A 27,006-nucleotide genomic window follows, 5' to 3' on the forward strand; every position below is an offset into this window, starting at 1 on the left:
ACACCGGAGAGCCCGTCTAAATGTACAAATTCTCAGACGACTGTTTACACTAAGATGGGGATGGCATAGAAAAAGGGTCATGTTGTCAACATAAAAAGATCAAAAGATGCCGACTAGGGTATCACGGTGTGTACTCACTATGGTGTTGTCTCAGCTTCGTGACAAGGGGATCTAAACACCAGAGCAAAAAGTGAGGGCAATAGCAGGCAACCCTGACACAACTCGCATGATTTCAGAAGGCAAGGGGATTGCCCAATTAACGCAAACTCTAGCGGCAGGATTGGAGGAAAGGAGCACAAACCATGACTAGAAAGATTTAGGTAGGTCGATCTGCAGCAGGATGTTCATTATAAAGTCCCACTCAGTGGAGTCAAAGGCTTTGGTAGCATCTAAAAACACTGCCACCATGGCCAAATCTATCAGTCTATGTCCTGCAGAACCACTAACATGGTTTGCAGGTTGTAGGAGGTGGAATGGGCAGGAATAAAGCCAGATTGATCTGCGCGAACAAAAAACGTCACAAGGAGACACAAGCAACTGCAAGCGCGCTGGCCAAGATGTTAACGCAGTTAATAAGGGAGAGAAGCCTACAGGACTAAGCAGTGTAATGATCTGGGTGTAGGAAAGTGCCACTGTTGGCATGGTTACCCCCTAGGTTTTGCCTGATATTGATGCCAACTTTGAAACTGTGCTGGGATCCTGCTAACCAGGCCCTAGAACCAGTGTTCTTTCCTAAAAATCTGTACCTTTGTTTCCACAACTGGCACACCCATGGAACACAGTTAAGTCCCTTGTAAAAGGTACCATGGTACCAAGGGCCCTGTGGCCAGGGAGGGTCCCCAAGGGCTGCAGCATGGATTATGCCACCCTAGAGGACCCCTCACAAAGCACATCTACACTGCCTTTGCAGCTTGTGTGCGCCTCCAGGGAGGAAAAGGCAAAGTTGACCTGGCACCCCCCTCAGGGTGCCATGCCCACAAACCAATGCCTGTGGCATAGGTAAGACACCCCTCTAGCAGGCCTTATAGCCCTAAGGTAGGGTGCACTATATCACAAGTAAGGGCAAAGCTGCATGAGCAATATGCCCCTTCAATGTCTAAGTGCATTCTTAGCCATTGTAAGTGTAGTGTAGCCACATTGAGTATATGGTCTTGGAGTTTGACATTACCCCAACTCCACAGCTCCATAATGGCTCCACTCAATACTGGGAAGTTTGATATCAAACTTCTCAGGACAATAAACCCACTCTGATAACAGTGTGGGATTTATTGTAAAATGCATCCAGAGGGCATCTTAGAGATGCCCCTTGTATGTTAGCCAAACTGCCAGTGCAGGACTGCCCAGTCTGTGCCAGCCTACCACTTTCAGACCACATCGGGTTGGAGTCTTTGTGCTCTGTGGCCAGAAAAAAAGCGTGATCTGGATGGAGGTGCTTCACACCTCCCCTCTGCAGGAACTTTAACACCTGGCAGTGAGCCCCAAAGGCTCAAGCCTCAGGTTACAGTGCCCCAGGGCATTCCAGCTTGTGGAGTTGCCGCCCCCCCCAGACAAAGCCCCACTATCGGTGGGATGTCTGGCAGGAATATTAGGGAAATCAGAGCGGAGTGACCACCCCAGCTAGGACCACCTCTAAGGTGTCCGGGGCTGAGGTGACTACCCCCTCCCCTGCAGAATCCTCCATCTTGGTTTGGAGGACAGGGACCAATAGAGTTAGGTTTGTGTCCTCCTCCCCAAAGGGAGTGGACACAAGAAGGGTGTAGCCACCCTCAGGGACAGTAGCTGTTGGCCCATATCAATTCGGCCTAGTGGGAACGGGTCCAGTACTGCTGTCAGGGATGGGGTTTTGGCAGTCTGGAGCTCTCGTGGGACATCTTTGGTGCCTGCAGAGGGTAAGGAAGCACCTTCGCTACTCCTCTGGAGATGGTTACTTCTCGAAGTGCTGGCTGTACTCCCAGGCTTTTGGAGGCAGAACAGCTGTAGGACGAGTCTTCCTTGGCACAATTGTCAAGGACAGCAGGTAGGCCAGTGGGGTTAGGGCCATGTCAGCTGCTGCTTGTAGGAAAGCACACTTTTTGGCATGTTATCCCTCACATTTTGCTGTGTAGCTGACGTAATTTCGATTGAAAGTGAACTGGGCTCCTGCTAACCAAGTCTCAATTGCCAGAGCTCCTTCCCCTAAAACTGCACACTTGTTTCCCTAATTGGGAAAACCTTTAGCACCCTCTTAAGTTCCTGGTAAATGGTACCCCTAGTACCTAGTGCTTGGGTTAGTACGGCGGTCCCTAAGGGAAGCAGCATGAATTGTGCCACTGTAAGGGACTCCTCACCAAGTAAATGACAGGCTGCCACTGCAGGCTGCATGTCTTGGTTCGGACCAAAGTGAAAACATGACTTGGCACACAGCCAGTGCATCATGTCCCCTAACACTGCATCAGGGGTGTGGAGTTCCTATAGCCTGACACCAAGGACATATTGTTTGGTGTCAAAGACAACACGTTTTCATGTTTACTTTGTCCCTGGGACAAGAAGGCCCAACCCCAATGAGACTGCTGCCATAATTTGTAGCTGCACTACATGGCACCAAAGGGACCAGAATAATTTTTCAAACAAAAAGTAGATTTATGAAGCAACTTGTCCTATGGACAAGTGGGTATTTTATTAAATTCCACACCCCTGCTCAAAGTAATATATGAAGTCACCTTCTAGTAGGGTGCATTATATTACACGTGAGGGTATATCTGCACGAACAGATATGCCCCTGGTATGTCTATCGATTCTCAGACATAGTAAGTGAACAGGGAAGCCATTTTAAGCACATGTGCTGGATACTGGTCACTACAAGTTCCCCAGCTACATGATAGCTTCTCTAAATATAGGGCTGTGTGGTACCAAACATCTCAGATCAATAAACCCTCATGGATGCCAGCCAGCGATTTATTAATACCTGCACCCACAGGGCACCTTAGAGGTGCCCCCTGAATACCTACCAGCTACTAGTGTGTTGACTGACTGGTCCTGACCAGTATAGCCACCTTAGACATGTTTCCACAAAGACTCGGACTCGAGTGAGTAGCGGATCTGCTCTGCAACAAAGTCTCAAGAAAGGACTCTGCAGCCTCCGGAACAGCAAAGACCCGACACCCAAAGTGATCAATGTGCCCAACGTCCACGACCTGAGGTAAAGCCAACCACGGTGTCAGCAAGATTCCCCAGCTGTCCAGTCCGAGTGCACTCAGGTTTCACCCCTTGGACTCCTCCAAGTTGCCTACATCCTCAGCATGTAGGCCCCCTCTCTGCGGCATTGTGGCGAGAGAAAACCCAACACCTCCAGCAACCACTGCACCGGTCGCAGACGACCCAATCTGAGGTGGGTCACTGGTGCCAACATCATCACCCGGCTCCCATGAGCTGGAGCCACCCTGATTTCACCCCTGCTGGACTCCTCAATGACCCCTGCAGCCTCAACATACAGGACTCCCTGATTGCTAGGGCTCCTGGACGAAGAAACCAATGCCTAAGGACACCCCTCCATCCATCACCCCTGGAAAAAAGGACTAAAGTTGTACCCAAGTCCCTGAGAGCCCCAAGTCTACAACCTACCTGTTTATTGTCCCGGACCGGCTTCCTAGACAGAGACTGCAGCAGGTCTTTCCAAGGACCAAATCCCATAGAAAATCATTTAGTACCAGACGTCTTGCTGCACCCTTGCACCCGACCACCCCAGTGCTGCCTGGAGTGACCTGCTGGTGTGTTTCTGATCAGTGCCCAGTACTTAACTCTCTGAGATTGGCCTTGAAAGTTGTTGATAACCCTGTGTTCTAATTTGGTCTCAGATTTATTTTTTGAGCGTGTCTCTTATTTTTTGCCTCTGTCAGTACAACAAATGCTTAGCACTACCCTCTGATAACCCTAACTGCTCATCCACACTACCACAATATGGAGCATTAAACAACTACTTTTGCCTCTGCAAACTATGTGGCGACCCGCTGGACTCTGCATGGTGTACTTCTTTTTAGTGCACCATATAGAGAGCCAGGTTCCTACAACAGGTCTTTTAGCAGAATGTGTAATGCTCCCAACACTGCGGGACCGGGACACACGCTGCAGACACAGGAACCAATCAATCAGTATGAATGCTTAGAAAAACAGTCTGCTCGAGGATACACTTGCCTCATTGCCCAGCAGATGGCGATGTTGCCTTAGGTTCGAACAAATGCGACCTTCGAGCACCCACACATATTCCTTTTCAACAAGCCTACGTCATCAGCATATTTCCATGAACGTCAATTCACCAAAATTAAAGGGGTAGCGGAAGTGACATCACACGCCCTTTGACTTTCAATTGCATTCATACACCTGCTTACATATACTCACATTCACATCTACACACTCGCATAAACACACCCTCAACAGTACGCACACAACATACAAACATGTTTTTACTTCAGCTACAAGGGAGGGCCGTAGTCCAGCCAACTGTACTCAGTTTTGTACTAAACGTATAGAGAATAATTAAACATTTTCTGTTAGTGAAATAAAAAAGTGAGCGAAAACGAGAAAGGAGCCCCAAGTCATAAAGGCTTGCGGCCACTGTGTTCCTGGTACCGATTTTGCAGCTTCTGAAGCCAGGGATCGCAAACAAAACGCAAGGGGGTCGCAGGGCAACTCCTATATGACGTCCATACGCATTTCCCGTCTGATATAATTTTGCAGAAGATACTAGGGTAGCATGAAGACAGATGCAGCACTAGAGGATACAATAAAAAACAATCCATTTCAGCTGGTGGCACATGTCAACGTATTTTTTTTTTTAAATCAACTATTTTTTTGATGTGAGTGTTACTTTAACATTTTTGCCTTGTGTTTTCACTGTCGAGCCCAGGCTGCGTCTCTTAGGCACGATCCCTCTTCAAACAATCCCGGGAAAACAAGACCACCACTGGGGCACCGATAATAAACACAGACTTCTTGCGCACAGCCACGATGCATTTACTCTTGAAACCACGCAATAATCTTTCAGTATAACCAAGCATTCTCCGGGGGATACTGTCTGTATCGCTCCTACAATGCGCCGGGCCGTTAAATGGCGCTTAAAAATACCACCATTTTCAACAGAACTGTCCTTTCGCCACAGCTTTAAACTAAACTGGAGGGGTCCTATAGTCTGGAATCTGGATGTGGCTTAAGGCATGGCCTGTCACACTATCGATGTGCCCTAAACATGTGGATTAGTATACTATGCCTCTCATACACAGCTACATGTTTCCTTTGAAGGAGAATGTCTGGACTCAAGCACCACTACGTTTCAGTTCGTATAATATACCCTTTACCGGGTCATTAGTAATACATCTGACAATATTTGTTAACATTTTAGCCCTATGCTTTCAAATTAAACTCATGTGGAAATCTGACAGGTCCAATTTCACCCACAGTATTTAAAGGGGTAATCACAACCCCTTTATTCTTTAGCTAAAATGGCGTCTGCGGAATAGCCTTCATTATAATTTCTACAAAAGATATCCGGACTAATTTTTATTTTCCCTCCACCTAACATATTGGTAATTCTAGCGATGCCTGGGGTTTATGGATTTCCATGGAGAGAACCGAATAAACAGCTGAAAACTCAACATTGAGGTTTTCCTTTTATGAAAAACAGAAAAAATGCTGTGCAACTAAGCATAAAAAAAAAACCAAAAAACCCTCACACCAACAAATGGTTTACGGTGCAAAGAAGACCGGGGGCAGCAATGGGTTTAAGGGTTGGACTAGCCTATAGGGCAATCATGCAGTGCCCGATTGGCTAGTGTGGCAAATCAGTGTGTAGGCCATTTTTTTTAAGCAGTTATGGTTCGGTTTATGACCAGGTGTGCTTTTTATTTTTTTGTTTTAACTGTTTATTTCCCTGACAATACTACTTTTGCTAGGGGGGCACTTCTATTTTGGTGCTTGGGTCTATTTTTTGTTCCAGTCCTACGGTACAAGACGTTTGCTGCCTCCTACATTTTCAAAAGTCAGGGCTGGCTAACACACAGATTGGGATACAGTCAGCTCCTCTAAAGGCATATATGGGGAACAGGGAATACCTCTGGCTCTTTAAGAGCCCTGCTATACATACTTTCATGGTCATCCTTAGGTGTGTCATCCCCCACTAGAGTGCCGTCTGCCCCAGTCTTGAACTTTATCCCTATCATCACCCGAGTCATGGGGCTTCTCTTAAAGCCAAAGGACTCTTACACTTTGCTGTTTATTTCCGTAAGGTCTTCGTCCTTACAGTGATAATGTCCTTTAGGTGTATTAGCAAGCTACAGGCCCTCAGACTATAAGAGCCTTTCTTCCATGTGCATGATGACAGGATTGTCCCCGGAACTGACCCCAAGTTTCTGCCTAAGTTGGTCTCCACTTTCCACCCTAATCAGACTATTGAGCTCCTGGTCTTCTTAACCTTGCCTGACACGGCAACAGAGAGCACTTCACACATGTGATGCAAGGGGCTCAACACCAGACCAGAGGTGACTGTGCTCCGCCTCAACGCGTGGCTGCTTACGTGTTCTGGGAGTTTGGGTGGAAGTCTGAATGTAACCATACTCTAGCATCTGGCCATTGTACGAGGTCTGGAGTTGGCTGAGTTTTAGCTCACCTCTTCCTCCTCCTCTGATTCTGGAGTCAAATCAGATCATCTTGGGGCTTCTTTTAATGTGTCTGGACCTCCTCTGTATTCTTCCACTTCTATGCTGAGTGGTTCATCTTGTTGTAGGCTCAGAGGTGGTCTTGCTGCTGCCAAAGAGTATTACTGCTCCAGAACACTGAGCAGCAGGTGATGGTGTGCTCGGGGGAAAGGCACATGTTAGACGCTGTGGAGGTTGGCCCAAGGATACTTTGAGTGCTACTGAGGGCATCTCTTGAAAGCCGTCTGTTCCGTCATCTTCTGCGCATCTTCATTCTACAGCAACAATAAGGAAGATGCGCCCCATGGAAATTTATTTATTTGGATTTATAATCTTCCTGCATGTTCTTCACGTTGGAAATTATGCATTAGGCTTCACACTGGTCTGGATAACTTTTCCCCAGCAGTAACACCTCAATGCTGCCAAGTGGCGTAATACAGCTTCACTGTGACTCCATCTCCAGATATCCTACTGGAGTATACTGGGTGTCAGCTGATACGTTGTGGTCCTAAAACTGTTTCCTCACCACCCCCCACCCAATCGAGGCATGTGGGCAGGTACTGAAAAATCGATGATAGCAACAACCATATTTTCATACCTAGGGACCTTACTAACCATGATACTACCGCACAGGGGAGTAGCAAAGACAGGGAGCAATCACTAGTTAGTTGCACCAATCAGAAGCTTTACCTATGGTAACTTATTTGTCTGATGAGGACATCTTCCCACAATTCCCTACCTTATCAATGGATGGCAAGATAAAGTACTGCGAGGTAATCCAAGAAGTCATGCAACATAACGTGGCAGCTGGTAAGAAATGGGCACAAATACCTTTCAGATTATGTTTCTTGGTAAGGGACCATGATATATTGGCTAGACCTAAGCAAAACAGTGGGACTAGAAACAGATGAACTACAAGCGATGATCATTAACTGCCTTGCAGGCAATCAATGTAAACTCAAATCTGGGGTCCAGGCTGGGCAAACGCTACACCCTCCATGGATGGACAGGAAAAAGGGGCGGGGGGGGGGGGGCTTTGGGGGGTCAATATAGGGTTTTGGAAGAAAGATGGAAAAGCAATAAACTGGCCAATATGAACTACAGACACGATCGGGGGCAGACGTTTAAGCAGGAGCATAGGATTAAATTATTCAGGTAGAAAATCTGTTAAAGGTGGAGAAACCGACAGGGACTAATACTCTCTTGACCATAAGCTGAAGTTATTGCCATCAACAAAACAGTCTTCAAGCTAGGATGCTAAACGCTGCAATTGTGAACTGGCTTGAAAAGAAATGCCATCAAGAAGGTTAGCACAACACAAATAGCACAAAGGAACAATACATGGTATGGGAAGAAACGGGTAAAGAAAACCTTTCATAAAACAAACCACTAGAGGCGATCTAAAGCAGGAAGGTTGTACAGGAAGACATGATCGCAGACAGGGCACTCAATTATCACTCACTAGTAACCACTGCCAGAACCTGCTGTGCAAGGAACAAAACACAAAAAAACAAAAGTATCAAACTAGATGCATCAAACTGCCTTTTAATGTCAGACCTCATACTGCCAATGTAGGACCAGATAGCAATGGTAGCTTTTTGATATTTTACAACTAACCACAGTTCATAGCGTCAAACCTGTTTGATCACATCAACAACCACTTGTATTTATAACACTTGTCATAATATGTATGTGCATGAGCACCTGTACCTATAACACTCCTTGCTTATGTATCATATCACACCAGCAGACTGTGCACTGTACACAACCCCACAAATTAATGAAAAACTACAAACACTACAGGCTCAACAATACACTCAAAGGGTGCCCAGGAAGCCAGAGCAAATCCAAATGCTATATGAACTCATTAAGGCTAAGACACTGTATGAAAGATACATTAAAAGTAGCTTCTTAATTCATAAAGAGCTTCAGGCCTCTCAAGGAGCATTCAAGTTCTACACAAATAACACTGAAATACAACTTCAAAGCTCATATCTATGGGGAAGGTACTCCTACTACACTGATCTTCAACCTTCCTTCAAGGTCTGTCAACTTCCGGTTTACTCTTGCCTCCAACTTTTTTTCTTTTTAGACTTACCAAAATACTCTTCACGTGTCCAACACACCTACCTGGTGACATCCTCCATATAAATGTACCATGCTACAGGCTCCTCTACCTCACCCGGTTTTACCAAACTCGTAACTAATCCTTAACAGGTTTTCAAAACAGAAAGAGATTGTGTCTGAGGCATGTAATCAATCTATACTATTTGCTAGAAAACAGCTCCATAATGCAACTACTCAACTGGTAACGACATTCTGTTGCAATGCTCATGATTGCCTGAGAAAGATTCTTACCATCTGGGAATGATAAAACAGGGTGAACGCAGGAATCGAGCTGGGCGAGACGTTCAGAAAGTGGAGCTTCATAAATGATTTCTGGTGAGACAGAACTTCGACAACCACAAAGTGCACATGCTGAGTTTACATCACAGCTGCTCCTGGTCGTACCAGCACGCTGCACCTGCAAAAGGGGAAAAAAAGGATTCACTCATGAAAATTTCAATCTTGAAGTCGCAAGGCTAGTAAAACAATGAATCCATCCAAATTCAAGAACATCTGTAATTGCTGGAGCAAATCGACTCTTTACAAGTAGAACCTAACAAACAGTGTTCTTTTCTTCCTTTATTAATGCCTTAATTTTTTTTCCCCACTCATGCCATTTTGGCTGATCAATTTTCAACCTATTATGGAAAAAATGTAGTCTGTAGGTAAGCACTGCTCCCTCTGTAAAGTGAGGACAACCTTTTTTTTGATACAGTAATCATAATCCTAAAGTTAACATTATTCTATTGTAATTTAGAACCACCTGGAGATAAGATAGTTCTCAAGTATGTAGCACATGGAGGTCAGTGCTTCACCTTCTACCGAAAGAAAATGAGTTACTTACCTGTAACTTTAGTTCTCCAGTATTGCAATCTTTCATAGATTCAAATGCTTGAAACATTCCCTGTCGAGGTGGGAGCCACCGGTACATTTAACCAAGTAGTGTTGACAAATATAACCTAAGGGCCTAATATAACAGTCTATCAGAGTCATTTTAAGAAAAAGGACCAAACTTGAGCTTCCACCAATCAAAAAACACCACCCTCTAGAACCCTCCTGAGAAAAGCTCCAGTACCTCAGATTTTCAGAGCACAAGTGCGTATAACATGACAAAAGAAAGATGTAAAGGTGAGCTTCTCCGGGGAGGCGGGTGGGTCGCATGTGAATGCATGAAAGATTCCAATACTGGAGCACTAAAGATACAGTTAAGTAACTAATTTTCTTACTCCAGTTTTGGAACTTTCATATAGTCACATGCTTGAATCAGAGTAGCGAGCAGTATCTATGCACAATTAAACACACTGGCAATTTATTCAAGATACACACGGAAAACATGTTAATATACGCAAAATTTCAAATCAAATTCTGCCTGTTCCCCATCTTTTTTTTTTTTATTATAATCAAATCACCATAAGCATTGGATCTGAATCCAAAACTATTAGCCATAAACAATGTGCATACCTGACATCAGGATGGTGGGATGAAAGAGGTGGCTCACTTCCACTGGAAGAGGTTCCTGAGGACTGCTTGACCCACCGCTACCTCTCCTTGAGATAGTGCTTTCAAGCAGTAATGTCTTGTAAACGTATTGGCAGCTTTTCTACGTCTCTGCTCTACATATGTCTTACAGCGGTACCCCAGCAAACATCGCAGCGGAGGAAGAAACTGCCTGCATAGAATGTGCACGAACAGATGAATGCAGAGGCTTGCCCGCTGCCTGATGGCAGAATTGAGTTGCTGAGGAGATCCATCTAGATATGCTCGGTTTGGAAGGCGGTTGACCTCGCCTGGGTGCACTGTAAGCCACAAACATCTGATTGGACCTGCAAAAAGATTTAGACCTGTCCAAATAGAATTTAACACACCTTTTAATGTCTAAAGAGTGCAAAACTCTTGCCGCAGGATTTGACGGATCTGGAAAAAATGTCTTGAAAACTAAGGGCTCATTCAGATGAAAATCCGAAGGGACCTTCGGGATAAAATGCGGGTTAAGTGCACAAGATTAGTCTGTCTTGTTTGATGTGTAAAAACAGCACTTGTATGGAAAGAGCCTGTATCTCACTGACTCGTCTGGCTGATGTGAGGGCCACAAGTAAGGCAACCTTCCAGCAGAGGAATTTCAGAGAAGCTCGATGAATCGGCTCAAACGGGTGCTTCATCAGTTGCGCAAGAACAATATTCAGATTCCACGAGGGAGGAGGAGGTCTGAATGGAGGAAAGACTCTGAAAAGTCCTTTCAGAAATCGTTTCATCAATCTAGAGGACCATAACGAAGGTGAAGAGTCTGAACACCTGTACGATGCAATCGCTGCTAGGTGCACCTTTACAAAGAGGAATGCGCAAGTCCTGATTGCGCTAAATGCTGTAAATAAGGCAATATTTGCTCCGGCGATGAGGAAAGATGATCAATTTGCAGATGGTGACACCACAAAAAACCTTTTCCACTTACCAGAGTAAGCCTTATTGGTGCCAGCTGCTCTGGCCTCGAGACAGGAGGTCTCTGCACTCCTGTGGAATATTTAAATGTGCAAATCCCTGTGCTCAGGAGCCATGCTGATAATCGCATCGACTGAGGATCTGGATGCAACATATGCCCTCTGCTCACTGTCAGCAAGTGCGGAGATGGTTTCAGTGGGATGTGAGGTTTCACTGACAGAAGAAGCGCTGCAAACCAATGTTGGCAAGGCCAGTACGGAGCTATTAATATTAGAGTGCATGGTTCCCTCTTCATCTTTGTCAGGACTCTTGGGATCAATGGTATTGGAGGAAAAGCATTTGCAAAGATTCCTGACCAAGCTATGGAAAAAACATTCCCCCATGATCCTTTTTGGTGATGCCAGCTTGCGAAGTATTGGCATTTGGCGTTCAACCAGCTGGCGAATAGGATGAATTTGGGACTTTCCCACACAGAAAAAATGTGGTAGACTGGATTGGTCGAGTTCCCATTCGTGATACATCGATTTTTGCCTGCTGAGCGAGTCTGCTATCCTGTTCTGTATAACTGGAAGGTGCACCACTGTGAGCCTGATGCCTTGCTGTGACACCTAGATCCATATTCTTTGAGCTTCCCTGGAGAGGGTAAGAGATCTTGTGCCTCCCTGTTTGTTGAGGTAATGCATCATAGTGGTGTTGTCCGTTCTTATTGCAACCTCTGATCCGGCAATCTTTGGGAGAAAAGCCTGTAAAGCCAGATAAACTGCTTTGAGCTCAAGCAGATTGATGTCCTCAACTCTAGTGGCCACTTGCCACTCACTCATAGGTCTTGCAAAACAGCTCCCCAACCTTCCAGGGAGGCGTCTGTGGTGATAGTCCATGGTGCTGGGCGATGGAGAAATGATAGGCCGACAGACAGATGATGCTTCTGAGACCACCATACCCTTTGACTATTGCTGGGGTTATGTTTATCTGATCTTGAAAGCTTCCTGAAATCTGGAGCCATTGTAGATTGAGCTACTCTTGCAGGGGCCGCATCTTGAGCCTGCAGAGATGAACTAGAGGTATGCATGATGACATTATGCTCGGTAAAGATTTGAAGAGGTGAACTGAAATGTAGTCTTTTCTCTGAATCGAATTTGCTAGAGCTAACATTTTTTGTTGTCTCTCCACAGTGGGACATGCCATGGTGGATTGAGTGTCCAGTTTTGCTTCTAAAAAGGTGATCCTGCGTGATGGTAGGGGTTTGGATTTCTCCCAGTTGAGGGTCAGGCCTAAGCTGTTGAGCAAGGAAACGCACTTTTCCAGTTTTGGGAAGAGCTCTGGCACTGGGGACCTGGTTAGCAGGGACCCAGTACACTAACAGTCGAAATTCCTTCAAGTACCAGGCAAAAAGTGGGGGGTTAACCATGCCAAAAAGGGTGCTTTCCTACAATAGTGAACACGTTACTTACCTTTAGTAATGCTGTATCTGGTAGAGACATATTCTAGCTGCAGACTCTTGACCTTAGAATTTCCCCGAAGCGTTAATCTGGTTCCAGAGATTGTACTCTAGGAGTACCCCGGCGCGCCGTGAGTCATCTCTGCATTCACCACCACCCCGGTGCGCTGACGTCAATTTTTAACGACTTTCCACGCCAAAAGCGCAGAGCCAAGAAGAACACTGACCACTGGTGCATCAAAACTAGGACCCTGAAAGGGAAGTTCCTGTCCCTAGAAATCAGATCCTGGAGCAGGGATGATGGGTGGGCCGGTTTAAGGAGGTATGTCTCTACCAGACTCTAAAATAAGTCTCTACCAGATAAGGCGTTACCAAAGGTAAAGCACTTTTTCATCTGATAGAGACTTCTAGTTGCAGATTCCTTACCTTAGAATTGATAACCAAGCAATACCATCCCTTACGGAGGGGGTCTGTGAACCAAGATCATATTACGAACTTCTTCAGGACCGAACAGGCAAAGTACTTGTAGGAAAGCACCCTTTTTGACATGGTTAGCCCCCACTTTTTGCCTGGTTTCTGATGTGGCTTTGACTTTTAAAGCACTGGGTCCTTCTAACCAGTTCCCCAGTGCCAGATCTCTTTCCACAAAACTGCAAAGTTGTTTTGCACAGTTGGCAAACTCTTTAGCTACCACTAAGTTCCTAGTAAATGGTACCCCTGGTACCTAGGGACTGGGGTACTAAGAAAGGTCTCGGACGGCTGCAGCACCAATTGTGCCACCCGCACGGACCCCTCACCTAACCCACACAGTGCTGCAATTGCATTTAAAATGGCTTCCCTGTGTACTTACCATGTCTTAGAATCGACAGACATAGGGGCTTAGCTGTTCATACACATATGCTCTCATGTGTCTGGATGGACCCTGCCATAGGGGTAATTAGAAACCAGGTAAAAAGTGGGGGCTAACCATGTCAAAAAGGGTGCTTTCCTACACTGGCCTATACCTGAACTGAATAGCAGGGGTCTGCCTATTGTGTGGATGGTAATCCTCTTGGGAGACTGAGGAGCCAGCGCCAGCAGACTGTCTCTTGTGTAGTATGGGTCCCATAAGGATCATGACTGGAATGCCCTCTACCCTCCTTGGGCTAAGTGTGGTTTATACAATGACCCATACATCATTTGGACAACAGTTCAGATGTAGTGCTGTGCCTTAGAGAAAGAAACTGGCTCCTGGGCTGGCAACTTAAGTTAGCATATCATGTACTGCATATAAAAGCCTTGGAGAAAAAAGTACAGATTATACGGGGTACAAAGGCTGATTAAATGTGCAGCTAGAACCTTGCCTTCATAGAAGCAGCAGCTGATAAAATATGTAAAAGCAAATGCTAAAAAGCAGGCTTGGTAAAATATGAATAAAAATGTGTGTAAAAGTAAACCAAGGTACAAGACGAGAAACTAAGCTAAGACAGGATTCCTCATAGCAACATCTAAGTTGTGTAGAGCCCTTTCAGCAACTGTTAGGTTAAATAAAGCATACAGGTAATTCAATAAATTGATTAATGTGGAATTGCTATACCACCTTAGGAAGATTAAGTATTGGCACGTAATACCACCTTAGTTCTATGTAATTGTAAGAATGGCTCTTCCAAGGTTAATGCCTGAAGCTCACTGACACATTTAAGTCAAGTGATGGACGCTAGGAATTATACTTTCCAGGATAAAAATTGGAGGGCCAGGAGTAGAGGGACTCAAATGGAGGGCCTGTTAACCTTTTCAATACAATAATGTGATACCAGGAGGGAGAAGGTGGCACCCTAGGTGGAATGACCCTTTTAAGACCTTCTAGGAAGGCTTCAACCAATGGGATCCTTAAGTAAGCATACTGCCTAATTTTGCAGATATGAGGCTACTGTGGCTAGGTGCAACTTTGATAATGTAAAGGTTAGACCAGAGGTAAGTGAAAAATTAACAGGCAATATCTTGAACATTGGGTTGTAAAAGATCAATTTGTTTGTAATGTCTCCCACCACACCCTGATACTCAGACTTCACGAGGCCAGCATCAGAGACAAGACCCTCGACTGGATCAGATCTTTCCTCTCCGGCAGAACTCAAAGGGTAAGACTCTCCCCCCCCCCCCACCCTCCCTCCCTCCCTCTTCCTCTCAGATCCCACACCTACCACCTGAAAAATTCCCCAGGGATCCTGCCTCAGCCCCACGTTGTTTAACATCTACATTGCCTGCTAGCCGCCATAGTCAGAAACTACGGACTCAACATCGTCTCCTATGCTGACGACACCCAACTCAAACTATCCCTATCCAACAAACCCAACATAGCCAGACATAACTTTCGCGAAGGCATGGGAGCAGTCGCCAACTGAATGAAAAGTAGCTTTCTACAACAACGCAGACAAAACTGAAGTACTCATCATGGGCCCTCAACCCAACACCTGGAAAGACCCTTGGTGGCCCCCTACCCTCAGAAGCCCGCCCACCCCCACGACCCAAGCCCGCAACCTTGGAAATCATCATGGACTCCAAACTCAACATGGACGGCCAAATCAACTCAGTTATATCCACCTGCTTCTGCACCGTCCGCCTCCTAAGCAAGACATTCAAATGGACCCCACCCCCAACACAAAGACCATCACACACGCCAGTAGACTGGATTACGGCAACACGCTATATATCAGAATCAACAATAAACTCACCTGCAAACTACAGAACATCCTGAACGCCGCCACCAGACTGGACCTCGACCTACCTCAACACTGTCACATCTCCCAGCACCTGCACACACTACACTGGCTCCACATAGAGAAAAAAAAATTACCTTGAAGATCTTCACCCACACACACAAAGCCCTCCACGACACCAGACCAGCCTACCTGAACAGGCAACTCAATTTCCCCGTACCCCACGCTCAACCCAGCTCTCTCGCCCCTAAGTACCCTGCATCAGAAAAACAAGAACAGGGAGACGCTCATTCTCCTACCTCGCCACCACAGCCTGGAAAGCCCTACCGCAGACATACTACACCCCTTGTCAACTTCACTAAAGAGCTGAAGACATGGCTATTTGAAGAACCACCGCACTGATGAACGCTCCACACCCCTCCCCCCTCCGCACCTTGAGACCCTCACAGTTGCGCTTAAACACTGATTGATTGACAGTAGTGTACCAATCTTTCCTACTTTGCTGTATAACAAGCATGAGTAGTGGGCCTGCGTGCTTCTTTAAGAATGTCCATACAAGGTTGTGTTAGGTTCAGATAACTAAGCTCTAGGACCTCAGGTGCAGACCGCAAGATTGAGTGATTGGGGTCCAGGCGGGTGACTACTAAGAGGTCTAGGAATGCGCTGAACCATGGTTACCATGCCCATGTGGGAGCTACTGGGATGAGGGTGAGATGTCTGCCGTAGTCTGCAAACCAAAGACGGAAGCACTGGAAGATGTGGAAAAGCATGAGCAAATATCCCTGACCAGTTCATCCATAGTGCGTTGCCCATGAGACTGCAGGAACCTGGAGGACATTTTGCATTTTCTGCTTTAGCAAAAATGTCAATTTCTGGGTGATCCTAACACCAGAAAAATGGGAGGAGGACTTGCAGATGGAGCTCCCATTCGTGTACATATTGGCGTCTTCTGCTGAGATCTGCAAAGTTGTTGTACGCTACTCCCCTAACAAGTGAAGCTTGTATCGGAGAGACCCTTTAGTCAGGACTAAGCGAGAGCCTCAGGGACTAGTGCCCTCCTGCTTTCAGAGATAGTATACTGCAAACATGCCTCTTTTGATCAAGACTACGTTGCCAATGAGGTAGGAAAGGAAGGCTTGGCTCTCTAGATGCTAGCAACTCTAGGTGACTGACATGGAGATGTTTCTGACAGAGTGTCCAGAGTCCCTGTACAGTGAGACTGTGACCTGGTCAGTTAAGTGCTCTGCCTCCGCATAGCTCCACCTGCAAGTGACCTCTGTCAGAAGTTCGAGGCCCTCTTCCACTCGCAGGCTTCTGCCTGCACCTCATCCACGGTGTCTAGTGGGAGAGCGCTGCTCTTCTGCTGGGCTGCCCTCTGCCTCTTCTCTTTTCTCCTCCTCCTGTTTGTGTGCCATTTTTGAGTGCCTTTGATAGAAAAAGCAACCTCACTGACCTGGTGCCTTGAAGTGCTCTGCCTCTGCATAGCTCCACCTGCAAGTGCAAGCCCTTACCGACTCCAACTCTGACCTCTGTCAGAAGTTTGAGGCCCTCTTCCACCCGCAGGCTTCTGCCTGCACCTCATCCCCGGTGTCTAGTGGGAGAGCTCTGCTCTTCTGCTGGGCTGCCCTCTGCCTCTTCTCTTTTCTCCTCCTTCTGTTTCTGTGTGCCATTTTTGAGTGCCTTTGATAGAAAAAGCAACCTCACTGACCTGGTCGGTGAAGTGCTCAGCCTCTGCATAGCTCCACCTGCAAGTGCAAGCCCTTCCTGACTCAAACTCTGACCTTTGTCAGAAGTTCGAGGCCCTCCTCCACCCACCGGCTTCTGCCTGCGCCTCATCCCTTGTGCCTAGTGGGAGTGCTCTGCTCAGCTACCCTCTGCCTCTTCTCCCCTCCTTCCCTCTCTTTGTGCTGTTACTGAGTGCCTTTGCTTCAACGCTTTCCTCCTCCTCTGCGTCTTTCCTCTTTTTCTTTTCTTTAGTGTGCCGTTACTGTGCCCTTTTCTCTTTCTGTGCTCTTTCCCTCTTTCGTCCCGCCGCTGCTGCCCCACCCCCTCTCGCATTTTCCCTGCCGGTGCTGCCCCGCTTTTTTTCACAACGTTCCCACCCGCTCCCTTCTGCCAGCTGTCCTCTCCTTCCCCCCTCCCTACTTAATGGCAGCCACTGCGCGGCCTCGCCAAAGGCGCGCCTGATCCAAGCCCGTGTGCACCCGTCCGCGACCAGCACCAGGACCTCTCACCCACCACCGATACACACCAGCAGCACTCATTGCACTCAACCCAGGACACAACAACTGCAAGAAGGCATCTCCAAGCAACACCAAGGGACCCTTCACCTGTTGCCACTGCAGATTTACCAGCCTCCGTCACTCAAGCCCACCCCCGAGGACCCTCAAAGCAGAACACAGCCTCAGATGTATCCTGATCAACATTTGCTCCATCCACAAGCACTCCATTGAACTCTGGAACCTCATCGACACTACATCCCTGGACGTCACCTTCCTCACGGAAACATGGCTCAACCCCTCCTCAGCTCCATTGCAGTCTGCTACAAGATCATCCGCAGAGAACGCACTAACTGCCCCGGGGTAGGCATCACCATCATCCACAGAGAGTCCCTACGCCTATCCACCAGCACCGAAGACTCTGCAACCAACATGGAACTCCTCCACTTCCAGATTGGAACCAACACCACTCTGTAGGGCACCCTCATCTACAGGCCGCCAGGCCCCCCCACCCCCCTATTCTGCGACACCATTGCTGACATAGCCTCCACCCACACCCTTGCATCCAAGGACTACATCCTACTGGGGGACCTCAACTTCCAGCTGGAAAATTCAAACGACAATAACTCCACCACCCGGATCAAAAACCTTGCCAACATCAGACTGAAGCAACTTGTCACCACTGCCACTCACTTGGCCGGCCACACTCTTGACCCCATTTTCTCTGCCCATTTTCTCAGTCAGCCACACCACTGGACTCCAATGGACTGACAACCACTGCATTAATTTCACCTTCAACAAACCCACCGAAACTGGAACAATGTCACTGAAGCCCAGCTCACTGCCAGCCTCAACTCAACACCCCCCCCCCCCCCAAGTCGATGATTACACCAACACCGCCGCACACAAAACTACCAGCCCATCCCCCTGCTTCCCTTCCCGGCCAAAGTCATTTAGAAAGGCAGTCAACAAAAAACTCACCGCTTTCCTGGAAACCAACAATGACCTGGACCCCTCTCAGTCTGGATTCAGAAGCAACCACCCTCCTTGCCGCCACAGACTACATCCACACCCTCCTCGACAGAGGCAAAACCATCGCCCTCATCCTCCTGGACCTCTCTGCCACCTTTGACACCGTCTCACACTACGCACCCACCTCCACGACGCCGTCATCCAAGACTCAACAATGGCTCTCCTCGTTCCTCTCTGGCAGAACAGAGGGTCCCACTCCCCACCCCCCCTTTCTCTCAGAAGCCACCAAAATCAGCTGGGTCGTCCCCCAAGGATCCTCGCTGAGCCTCACCCTCTTCAACCTCTACATGACCCCACTAGCCGCCATCGTCAGAAGCCACGCACTCAACGTCGTTTCCTATGCTGACGACACCCAACTGATAGTCTCCCTCACCAACAACCTGGCCACCGCCAAAAACAAATTCCATTAAGGAATGACAGCTGTCGTCACCTGGATGAAAGATAGCTGCCTCAAACTGAACTCAGACAAAAAAGAAGTCCTCATACTCGGCTCCACACACTGTGCCTGGGCAGAGCCCTGGAGGCCCGCCGCCCCTCAGAAACGCCGCCACCGACCACACTCGCAACCTCCGCATCATCTTAGACTGATCGCTCTCAATGGACCGACAGGTGAGCGCAGTCTCATCGGGTTGCTTCCACACCCTGCCTGCGCATGCTTCTCAAGATATACAAATGGATCCCCACCGAAACCAGGACAGTCACCCAGGCCCTTGTCGAGGCGGCTGCGGACTATGGCAATGCTCTACGCTGGAACCACCACCAAGACCTGGAAAAGACTGCAACGCATCCAGATAGCCTCTGCTCGGCAAGAACGCCCCACGACACAGCCACACCTCCATCCTCCTAAGAGACCTACACTGGCTGCCTATCCACAAGAGAATCTCCTTCAAGCTCCTGACCCACGCCTAGAAGGCCCTACACGACAGCAGACCAGCCTACCTCAACCACAGACTCTCCTACACTCCCGCCAGACAACTCCGCTCTGCCGACCAGACCCTCGCCAAAGTCTCCCGCATCCAAAAAACCACAGCCGGCAGTAGATCCTTCTCCCACATTGCCAAGACCTGGAACACCCTCCCCATCCACCTCAGGCAATCTCCCACCCTGTCTTAGTTCAGGAAGGACCTCAAGACCTGGCTCTTCGACTGATCCTTGTAACCCCCCCTTTTTTTTCTCCGCAGCGCCTTGAGACCCTCACAGGTGAATAGCCATGCTCTACAGTCCCTGCTTGATTGAATGAAACCCCAGCCCATGAGGGAGGCGTCCGTTGTTATGGTTCTCTGCGGAACTGGGTCAAAGAAAGTCCCTCCTCTCAATAGACTGTTGGTGTTCCACTGTTGCAGAGAGTAGAAGTTTGATGGCTGGCCAACATTAGATCCTCCAATACACCATCTGCTTGAGGCCATTGCTGCATTAAGCACTCTTGCACTAGACATGTTGAGTCTGGTATGAGGTACTATGGCTAGGCACGAATCCATCATACCAAGTAGATGCTTGTTTTTACTGTTACTTGCTGATGGGGCTGGAACAGAGGAATAAGAGTCTGAAAGTATTTAATCCGGGCGGCATTGGAGTTCGCTATACCTCTTTGTGAATCAAGGATGGCTCCTAGGTATGGTTGTATTTGGAGAGGCTGGAGATGGGATTTGACTGCATAGAGGGTAAATCCTAGCTGATGCCGTAAGTTTATGGTGGCCTGTGCGTTGGAAGCACTGTTGACTATTAGCGCTTTTGATAAGCCAATCATCAAAATATGGAAAAACATGTACTTTTTGCCTCTGCAAGTGGTCTGCTACTACTGCAAGACATTTGGTGAAAACCCTGGAATCGATTGTGATCCAAAATGGGAGTACCTTGAATTCGAAATGGTGGCGGTTTATTACTAATCTGATGTATCCGCAATACGCCGGGTGAACAGGAATGTGGAAATAGGTATCTTTCAGGTCAAGTGCTGCCTTGAAGTCGCCTTGTTGTAGTAGTAATGGGATGACATCCTGAAGGCTGACCATGTGAAAGTGCTCTCAAAGGATATATTGGTTTAGGGGTCTGAGGTCCAAGACTGGTCTCAAAGTCCTGGACCTTTTTGAGAATAAGGAAGTATAGTCAATAGACCCCTGTGCCTTACTGGTGTGTTGCCACTTGTTTTATGGCCCCCTTTTTTCATAAATGCCTGAACTTCCACACTGATCAAGTTTTGAGGTTCTAGTGAAAGCTTGTGTTTGCAAGGTGGAATGTTTGGCGGTGTGGAAGTGAGCACCAGACAATGAACATGTTGGATAGTATCCAACACCCACTGGTCAGAGGTGATGTTGCGCCAGGCGGGGATGAACCCTTGCAGTCACCCATCAACCCCTTCCTTCCCCTTGGCAGGTGTGCGTGATTGGAGAGGATGGTTGGCAAGTCAGGGTTTGGTGGAGGTGGCAGAGGGCTTGTTGAAACCACCCTTGGCTTTACACCTGGAATTATTGCCCCAACCGCTGTACCTATGATGATGTGACAGGTATTGGTGTCATCTGGGAAAGATGGTTTTTCAGATACAAATCAGGGTCTGAGTCAGTAGGTGGGTCCATTTTATAAGTATCCCACGGGACATCCGGAGGTGGAATCAAGTACTGATATATCATCCCCTTTTACCCTAAAGGAATCAATAGAACCTTCTGAGAAATATGATGCTTGTGCAGGAGGCAAGCGTGGTGCAGCAGATGGTGGGGAAATAGTATGCACAGGGCTTATCGCCTTGTCGGTCTTTTTCTGTGCTTCAGTGGCACAGGGTATGTCCAAAGCCTCTTCAAAACTATGCTGTCTCTTTGCTGGCTGTGCACCAGTATGAAGAGGTCTAGCCAGGATACGGCCAGTGTGCATGTGGATGACTAGATGTTTTTGGCGTAGGTCTATTTCCTCCTGCATCAGTTCCACTGTCAACGCCAAGCCTTTCAACTTCTAAGCTTTTCATGTAGAGGATTTTGGGGCGATGGGTAATTTTGACGCCAAAGTGGAGTGTTGTTTCAGCACCAACACTCTGGAGTACATGGTCAACTCTGATGAGTCAATTCCAGATCATGTGTCTAACTATTTTTTCGGGGCTGGGCGTATCCGACACAGCAGTTTGGTGCCGATCATGGCCCGAGGGCAGTGGTGGCTCAAGTGAAGATGACCCACGCGAAGATTTTGGTCGGTCCAGGGTTTTTGTAATGAGTTGCTGGTGTCGGGTCCAGGATGGAGGGCACACTGTACTCACAGGTTGTCCCGGCGTGAGGTCCTGCATTGCAAGCTTGGAGCATGAGCTGTATCCAGAAAAAAGGAGCCCTCATCTGTTGGCAACATCTGGGCTTGGGCCTCCTACTGAGGGTCTTCGGCTACAAAAAGGTCCGATGTGCCCTTGACACTGCGTCAAAACATATCAAGTCGTCAAGCTTGTCGATCCCAGAGTGCCTCCTTAGACTGAAAGGATCTGTAGGCGTCACAGGTGGTCCAGAAGAGAGGCACAAATTTCACACCTGATGGAGATGGCTGCACAGGTTCTTGGTGTGGTATCTGGGGCAGAATCTGAAGGGTGTTCATTCCATCACCAGGTGGGCATGGTGTGGAGGGAAAATCCTCCCTGAAGAACGAAGGCCCACCAGGGCCACGGTCGATTTGAGTTGCCCCAACAAAGTCTATATTGATGGAGAGACTTAACAGATTTGCGAACAAAAACAATACAGAGTTTGTAAAGATCAAACAACAGTGTTGAAAAGGAGCAGAGGAGCACACATCCTAACCAGGTGGTAGAAGAAAACAATCAAACAATGGAGTTGATGCCAATGCCCATTACTCAACTTCGTGACTCAAAAAGCTTTATTCGAAGACAAACAGCTTGCAAACTTCCGAGCCCAACACTAGATGGCAGGATTATGCTCAGCATGTGTATCTACAGCTGTGCATGCCTCAAACACATTGCTTTTAACTCACAGTTCACAAGTAACAAAAAACGCAGTGACATGTTGCTACACAGTGGAAGACCTTTTGCAAGGGTAATCTTTCTGTTACCTATTGCTATATATTGGGGTTATACTGGGCCCATTAAGGTGCAAACAATACCCAGAATGTTAACACGTAAAAATATCAAAGTAATGAAGTTATACTATGACAATGTGTTGCATTACGCTAAATTAATGGCCTTTTCTTGCTGCATCACTTACTCAACCCTGCCCTCCACTACCCCTTAATTCCAGTGGCCCTGTAAATGCTAAACACTGAAACATTACAACAGGCAGACCTCTGAAACAACCAAATCCCTTGGTGACCATCACAACAGGCACCTCTTACAGTTTCCTTAACCCCTAAAGCTTGCCGCGCACAAGTAAAGGGGAAAGCTGTGCTTAGACAGAAAGGCAATGCACTCTCTCGAAAAATGAGTATTTAAGTCACAAGCACTATCAAAATTAGCCAAAGATATTTGGAGATGGACCATTCAGTGGAAACTAATACTAACAGCCACACATCTGCCATGTGTTGTAAATATACAAGTAGACAAACTAAGCAGGCATATTACATGAGTGGGAACTAAAGAAAGGCAGTGTGGAAAACGTCTTCAGAAATTGGGGCCCACCACAAGCATTTTTGCAAGACAGGAAAATGCAAAATACCAAAACTTCACATTCAGATACCCTCACCACCAGTCATAATGGTATGCCCTACTGAAAGACGTTAGAGGCATTTGCACAAACCTTTCGGCTAATACCATTAATACCATGAGCCCTAGCACACCCATCACATTGATATTAATAGCACCTCAGTGTGCAAGTGGCATCTCAGAACTTATGGAGCTGGCAGTGTGACAAGCTTGCTTCATCATCGGCTCATCCTGGTCCCTAAACCAGAGTGGGCTGAACCTTATCTCCAGGAACATTTCTGATATTTACAGACTGGGATGAAAAAGAAATAAAAATACCTCAAGGGAACCCCAGTTTCTCTTTATTTTGAGTCATCCTTGTATGATCCTTTTATTTTGAGTCATCCTTGTATGACTGTCTGTCGATCCACTCTATGGGCAATAATATCACATCCAGATGGATTGTTACTTACCTTTTAAGCATCTATCCGCTGCATTTAGTGCTGTAGATTGAAATGCTGTGCACACAATCTAGTGTTGGGCTTGGACGTTTACAACTTGTTTTTCTTCAAAGAAGTCTTTTGAGTCACAAGATCCAGTGACAACTCATTTTCAAAGCAACAAGCATGGTCATCGGTTCCATCTTCGGACATGGGGACCCAGTGTAGTGGCGTTGGATAGTGTTCATAATGATGACAATGCAGTGTCACTGAAAAGTGAAGAGTATCAATTCTATAAGTGTATATTATCTGGAACAATCAATAACTTCCACGGAGATCGGTAGGTGCATGTGAATCTACAGCGCTACAAGCAACGAAAATGTGCTGGCAAGGTAAATAATTAAACGGATACTTACCGGCAGGAGTAGCTTTGCAGCTTGAAGAGTTTTCTGAATTCACATGCCATGCAATATTACATCATCTAGTGGAGGTCAGTAATTGTCTTTTTTCCTGTGGCCGTCAACCACCATCTGGTGGGCTGTCCATCCCCTCTATGGAGTTAGACAGCACCCAGATGCTCCTGTGTGCTACCTTCGGATTTTTTTTTCTCTCTCTTTTTTTTGTATACTTCCTCCTTTTCCTCTTTCCCACCTGGTTGCATCTTCTCCCATTTTCGGGGAGGGAGGTGGATCGCATGTGAATCCATAAAATTCTTCAAGACTCAAAACTTCTCCTACTTTTAAGTAACACTTCGTTTTGCAGCATGAATTTGTGGATTCACATGCTGTGCATTACGACATGTAGCGGAAGTGTCGACAAGTGTTGTACCTTCGGTCTCAACTGTCCCTCCTTGTTTATCTGAATGCCCACACAATGTTTTGTAAAGGTACGCAGTGACACCTATGTCGCTGCTGCACAGATTACGTCTATAGGTATGTTTGTTAGCAAGGCTAGAGTTGCACCCTTTTCCCTTGTTGAGTGTGCTCTTGGGAGTGTGGGCAGCGTCACTCCCGTCCTAGAATAGCAAGTTTGTATTGTTTCCCCAATCAATCTTGAGATTGTTCCTTAGTTACTTGGGAGCCCTTGGATGCCTTGGCAAACAAGACAAACAACTGTTCTCCTTTGCGATCCTTTTTAATTTCTTGCACTTAGTATGATAAAGCCCTTTTTACATCTGTGTGTAGGGCTCTTCCTGTCGGTGTCCTTAATTCTTTGAAGCAAAGATGGTAGTTGACTACTTTGGTTGACATGAAAGTGGACTACTGTTTTCGTGTATCTGCAGGTATGGCTCTTGCCTGCACCTCGCTCACTTTACCTCATGATGAGATTACAATTAGGAACGCTGTCTTGAGTGTGAGTGATTTAAGATCTGCCTTGTGCATAGGTTCAAATGGCTTTCTCATGAATTGCATTAGCACAATGTTTAAGTTCTACAATGGAGCTATGACTAACCTAGGTGGTGCAATCCTTTTTGCTCTCTCCAAGAATCTCTTCACAGTGGTGATATGAAGAAGCTGTTCCCTGCAGTCCCCCTGGCTACTATTGCTGCCAGGTGTGCTTTTAAAGATGGATAGGTTAACCTTGTGTCTAATAGATGAGTAAGGTACATTTACATAGTTTCCTCTTTTGTCCTTGGCTCCATTTTTATTTTATTTGTGCACTAGTGAATGTATTGGTTCCATTTAGTAGGTTAACATTTTCTTATGGTCGCTTTCCTTGCTTCAAGGATTTACATTGTCCTGGGCAGCAACTGTAGAAGCCCGAATTCTAAGTATTCAGGAGCCAAACCGCTAGACTGAGGGTGGTTGGTTCCGGGTGTAACATTCTCTCCTCCTGTATTGTTAGCAGATCCAAATCTGCCTTGACTGCGACCTTTTGTTTCCTGGACATCTATATTAGGTCCGGGTCTGTCTGACCCATTGTGGAATTTTGAGGATGAGCCTAATCCCAGGTTGTCTGCCTTTCTCCAGTACCTTTAGTGTCAGGGGAATCAGACAAAAGGCGTAAGGAAATCACCCTAATCAGTTTATTGGCAGTGCATTCCCTTCTGACAGGTGGAGTGGAAACCTGGAGGCATTTTGCAGTCCTCTCTGCTGCAAACATCTATTTTTGGTCTCCCCAGACATAGAAAATTTCTTCCAGTGTATCTTGTTTTAGTTCCCCTTCGTGGAAGCTGTTTTTCTCTATGCCTCAGAGTTTTGTTTTCCTGGTAGGTGGACTGTTAGCAGGGTGACCTTTCCCGGTATCACCCATTTCCATATTTCTTCTGCTAGTTTGCTCAGGATGAACAATTTTGTACCTCCCTACTTGTTGAGATAAACTATGGCTGTTGTGTGGTGTGTTTGGACTAGCACAGTTTAACCTGTTATGCCCGATTGAAAATTCTTTAGGGCTAGGAAAACTGCCAGGTAAATGATGTGTTTCAGCGCATTTGTGCTTTTCCACTGTCCCCATACTTTCAGATTGTCTGTGTGTGCCCCCCAACCTTTGGGGGATGCATCAGTTGTGATGGTCACCGTTTGCAGTGGTGTACTTAAGGGACTCCTTTGGGTAAAATTTTTAATCTCCTCCATTGTATCTCCCTTTGTACCTTTGGTGTGACAACCACTAGATCCTCACAACTCCTTTTGGCTTGTGACTACCTGTTGCAGATCCATTCCTGTATTGTGCGCATTCTGGCATGTAATATTAGTATGCATGATGCCATCTTCCTGCCCATCAGTTTCATGATTGTTCTCACTGTCAGAGACCGACCCTTCTGGTAGAGGTAAGTCTGCGCGGTTATCGGTTTTGTTCTTTTTAGGGCTGGGTATGTTTGTGCGGTCCTTGAGTTTAGGGTTGTTCCCAGTAATACCTTTTCCTGTTCCAGCTTTGGTGATGACTTTTTTTGTGGTTTATTGTGAAAGCCAAGCATTATAGTGTGGCGATCACTACGAGTATCCCTGGGGTACTTATCCTTCGCACATGATTTTACCATCTAATTGCCCAAGTACGGAGAGTCATGGCTTTCTCATCTTCTTAGGTGTGCTGCTTTTAATGTGAGGCACGTTGTGGAGGTAATTTTTGTGCTTTTGGTTCACAGATGTATAGACAGATGTCCTTTAGATGCAAGGTTGCCAGAGAATCCAATTTCTTCATGAGTGAAGTCATCATCTTGAAGCGTTGTGTACGAAATAAGTTACTTGTGAATCTGAGAACTAATATTTGTTTGATCTTGTTAGTTTGGAACCAGAAAATAGGGTGAATAATTCCCCTTGTTTACTTTCTTTGTTGGTACCCTTTCAATGCCCTTCTTCTGCAAGAGTTCTTTGACCGCTTTCCTGAGTTGCAGGATTTGTCGGCCACCGCCTCTTCAAATAGCGCATCTTCTATGAACAACA

At 46.7% G+C, this 27,006-nt stretch overlaps 1 protein-coding gene across 5 annotated transcripts in view; it reads right to left on the minus strand.

Moving 5' to 3' along the window:
• KANSL1 (KAT8 regulatory NSL complex subunit 1) overlaps window positions 1-27,006 on the minus strand; it is an 817,615-nt gene that overhangs the window by 315,819 nt on the left and 474,790 nt on the right. For all 5 annotated transcript variants that reach the window (XM_069238046.1, XM_069238047.1, XM_069238049.1 and 2 more), the window contains one exon: window positions 9,024-9,189. In XM_069238046.1, coding sequence (XP_069094147.1) covers window positions 9,024-9,189 — 166 coding nt within the window. The remainder of the gene's footprint in view (window positions 1-9,023; window positions 9,190-27,006) is intronic.

This window comes from Pleurodeles waltl, chromosome 6 (genome assembly GCF_031143425.1).
Source record: "Pleurodeles waltl isolate 20211129_DDA chromosome 6, aPleWal1.hap1.20221129, whole genome shotgun sequence".
NCBI lineage: Eukaryota > Metazoa > Chordata > Amphibia > Caudata > Salamandridae > Pleurodeles > Pleurodeles waltl.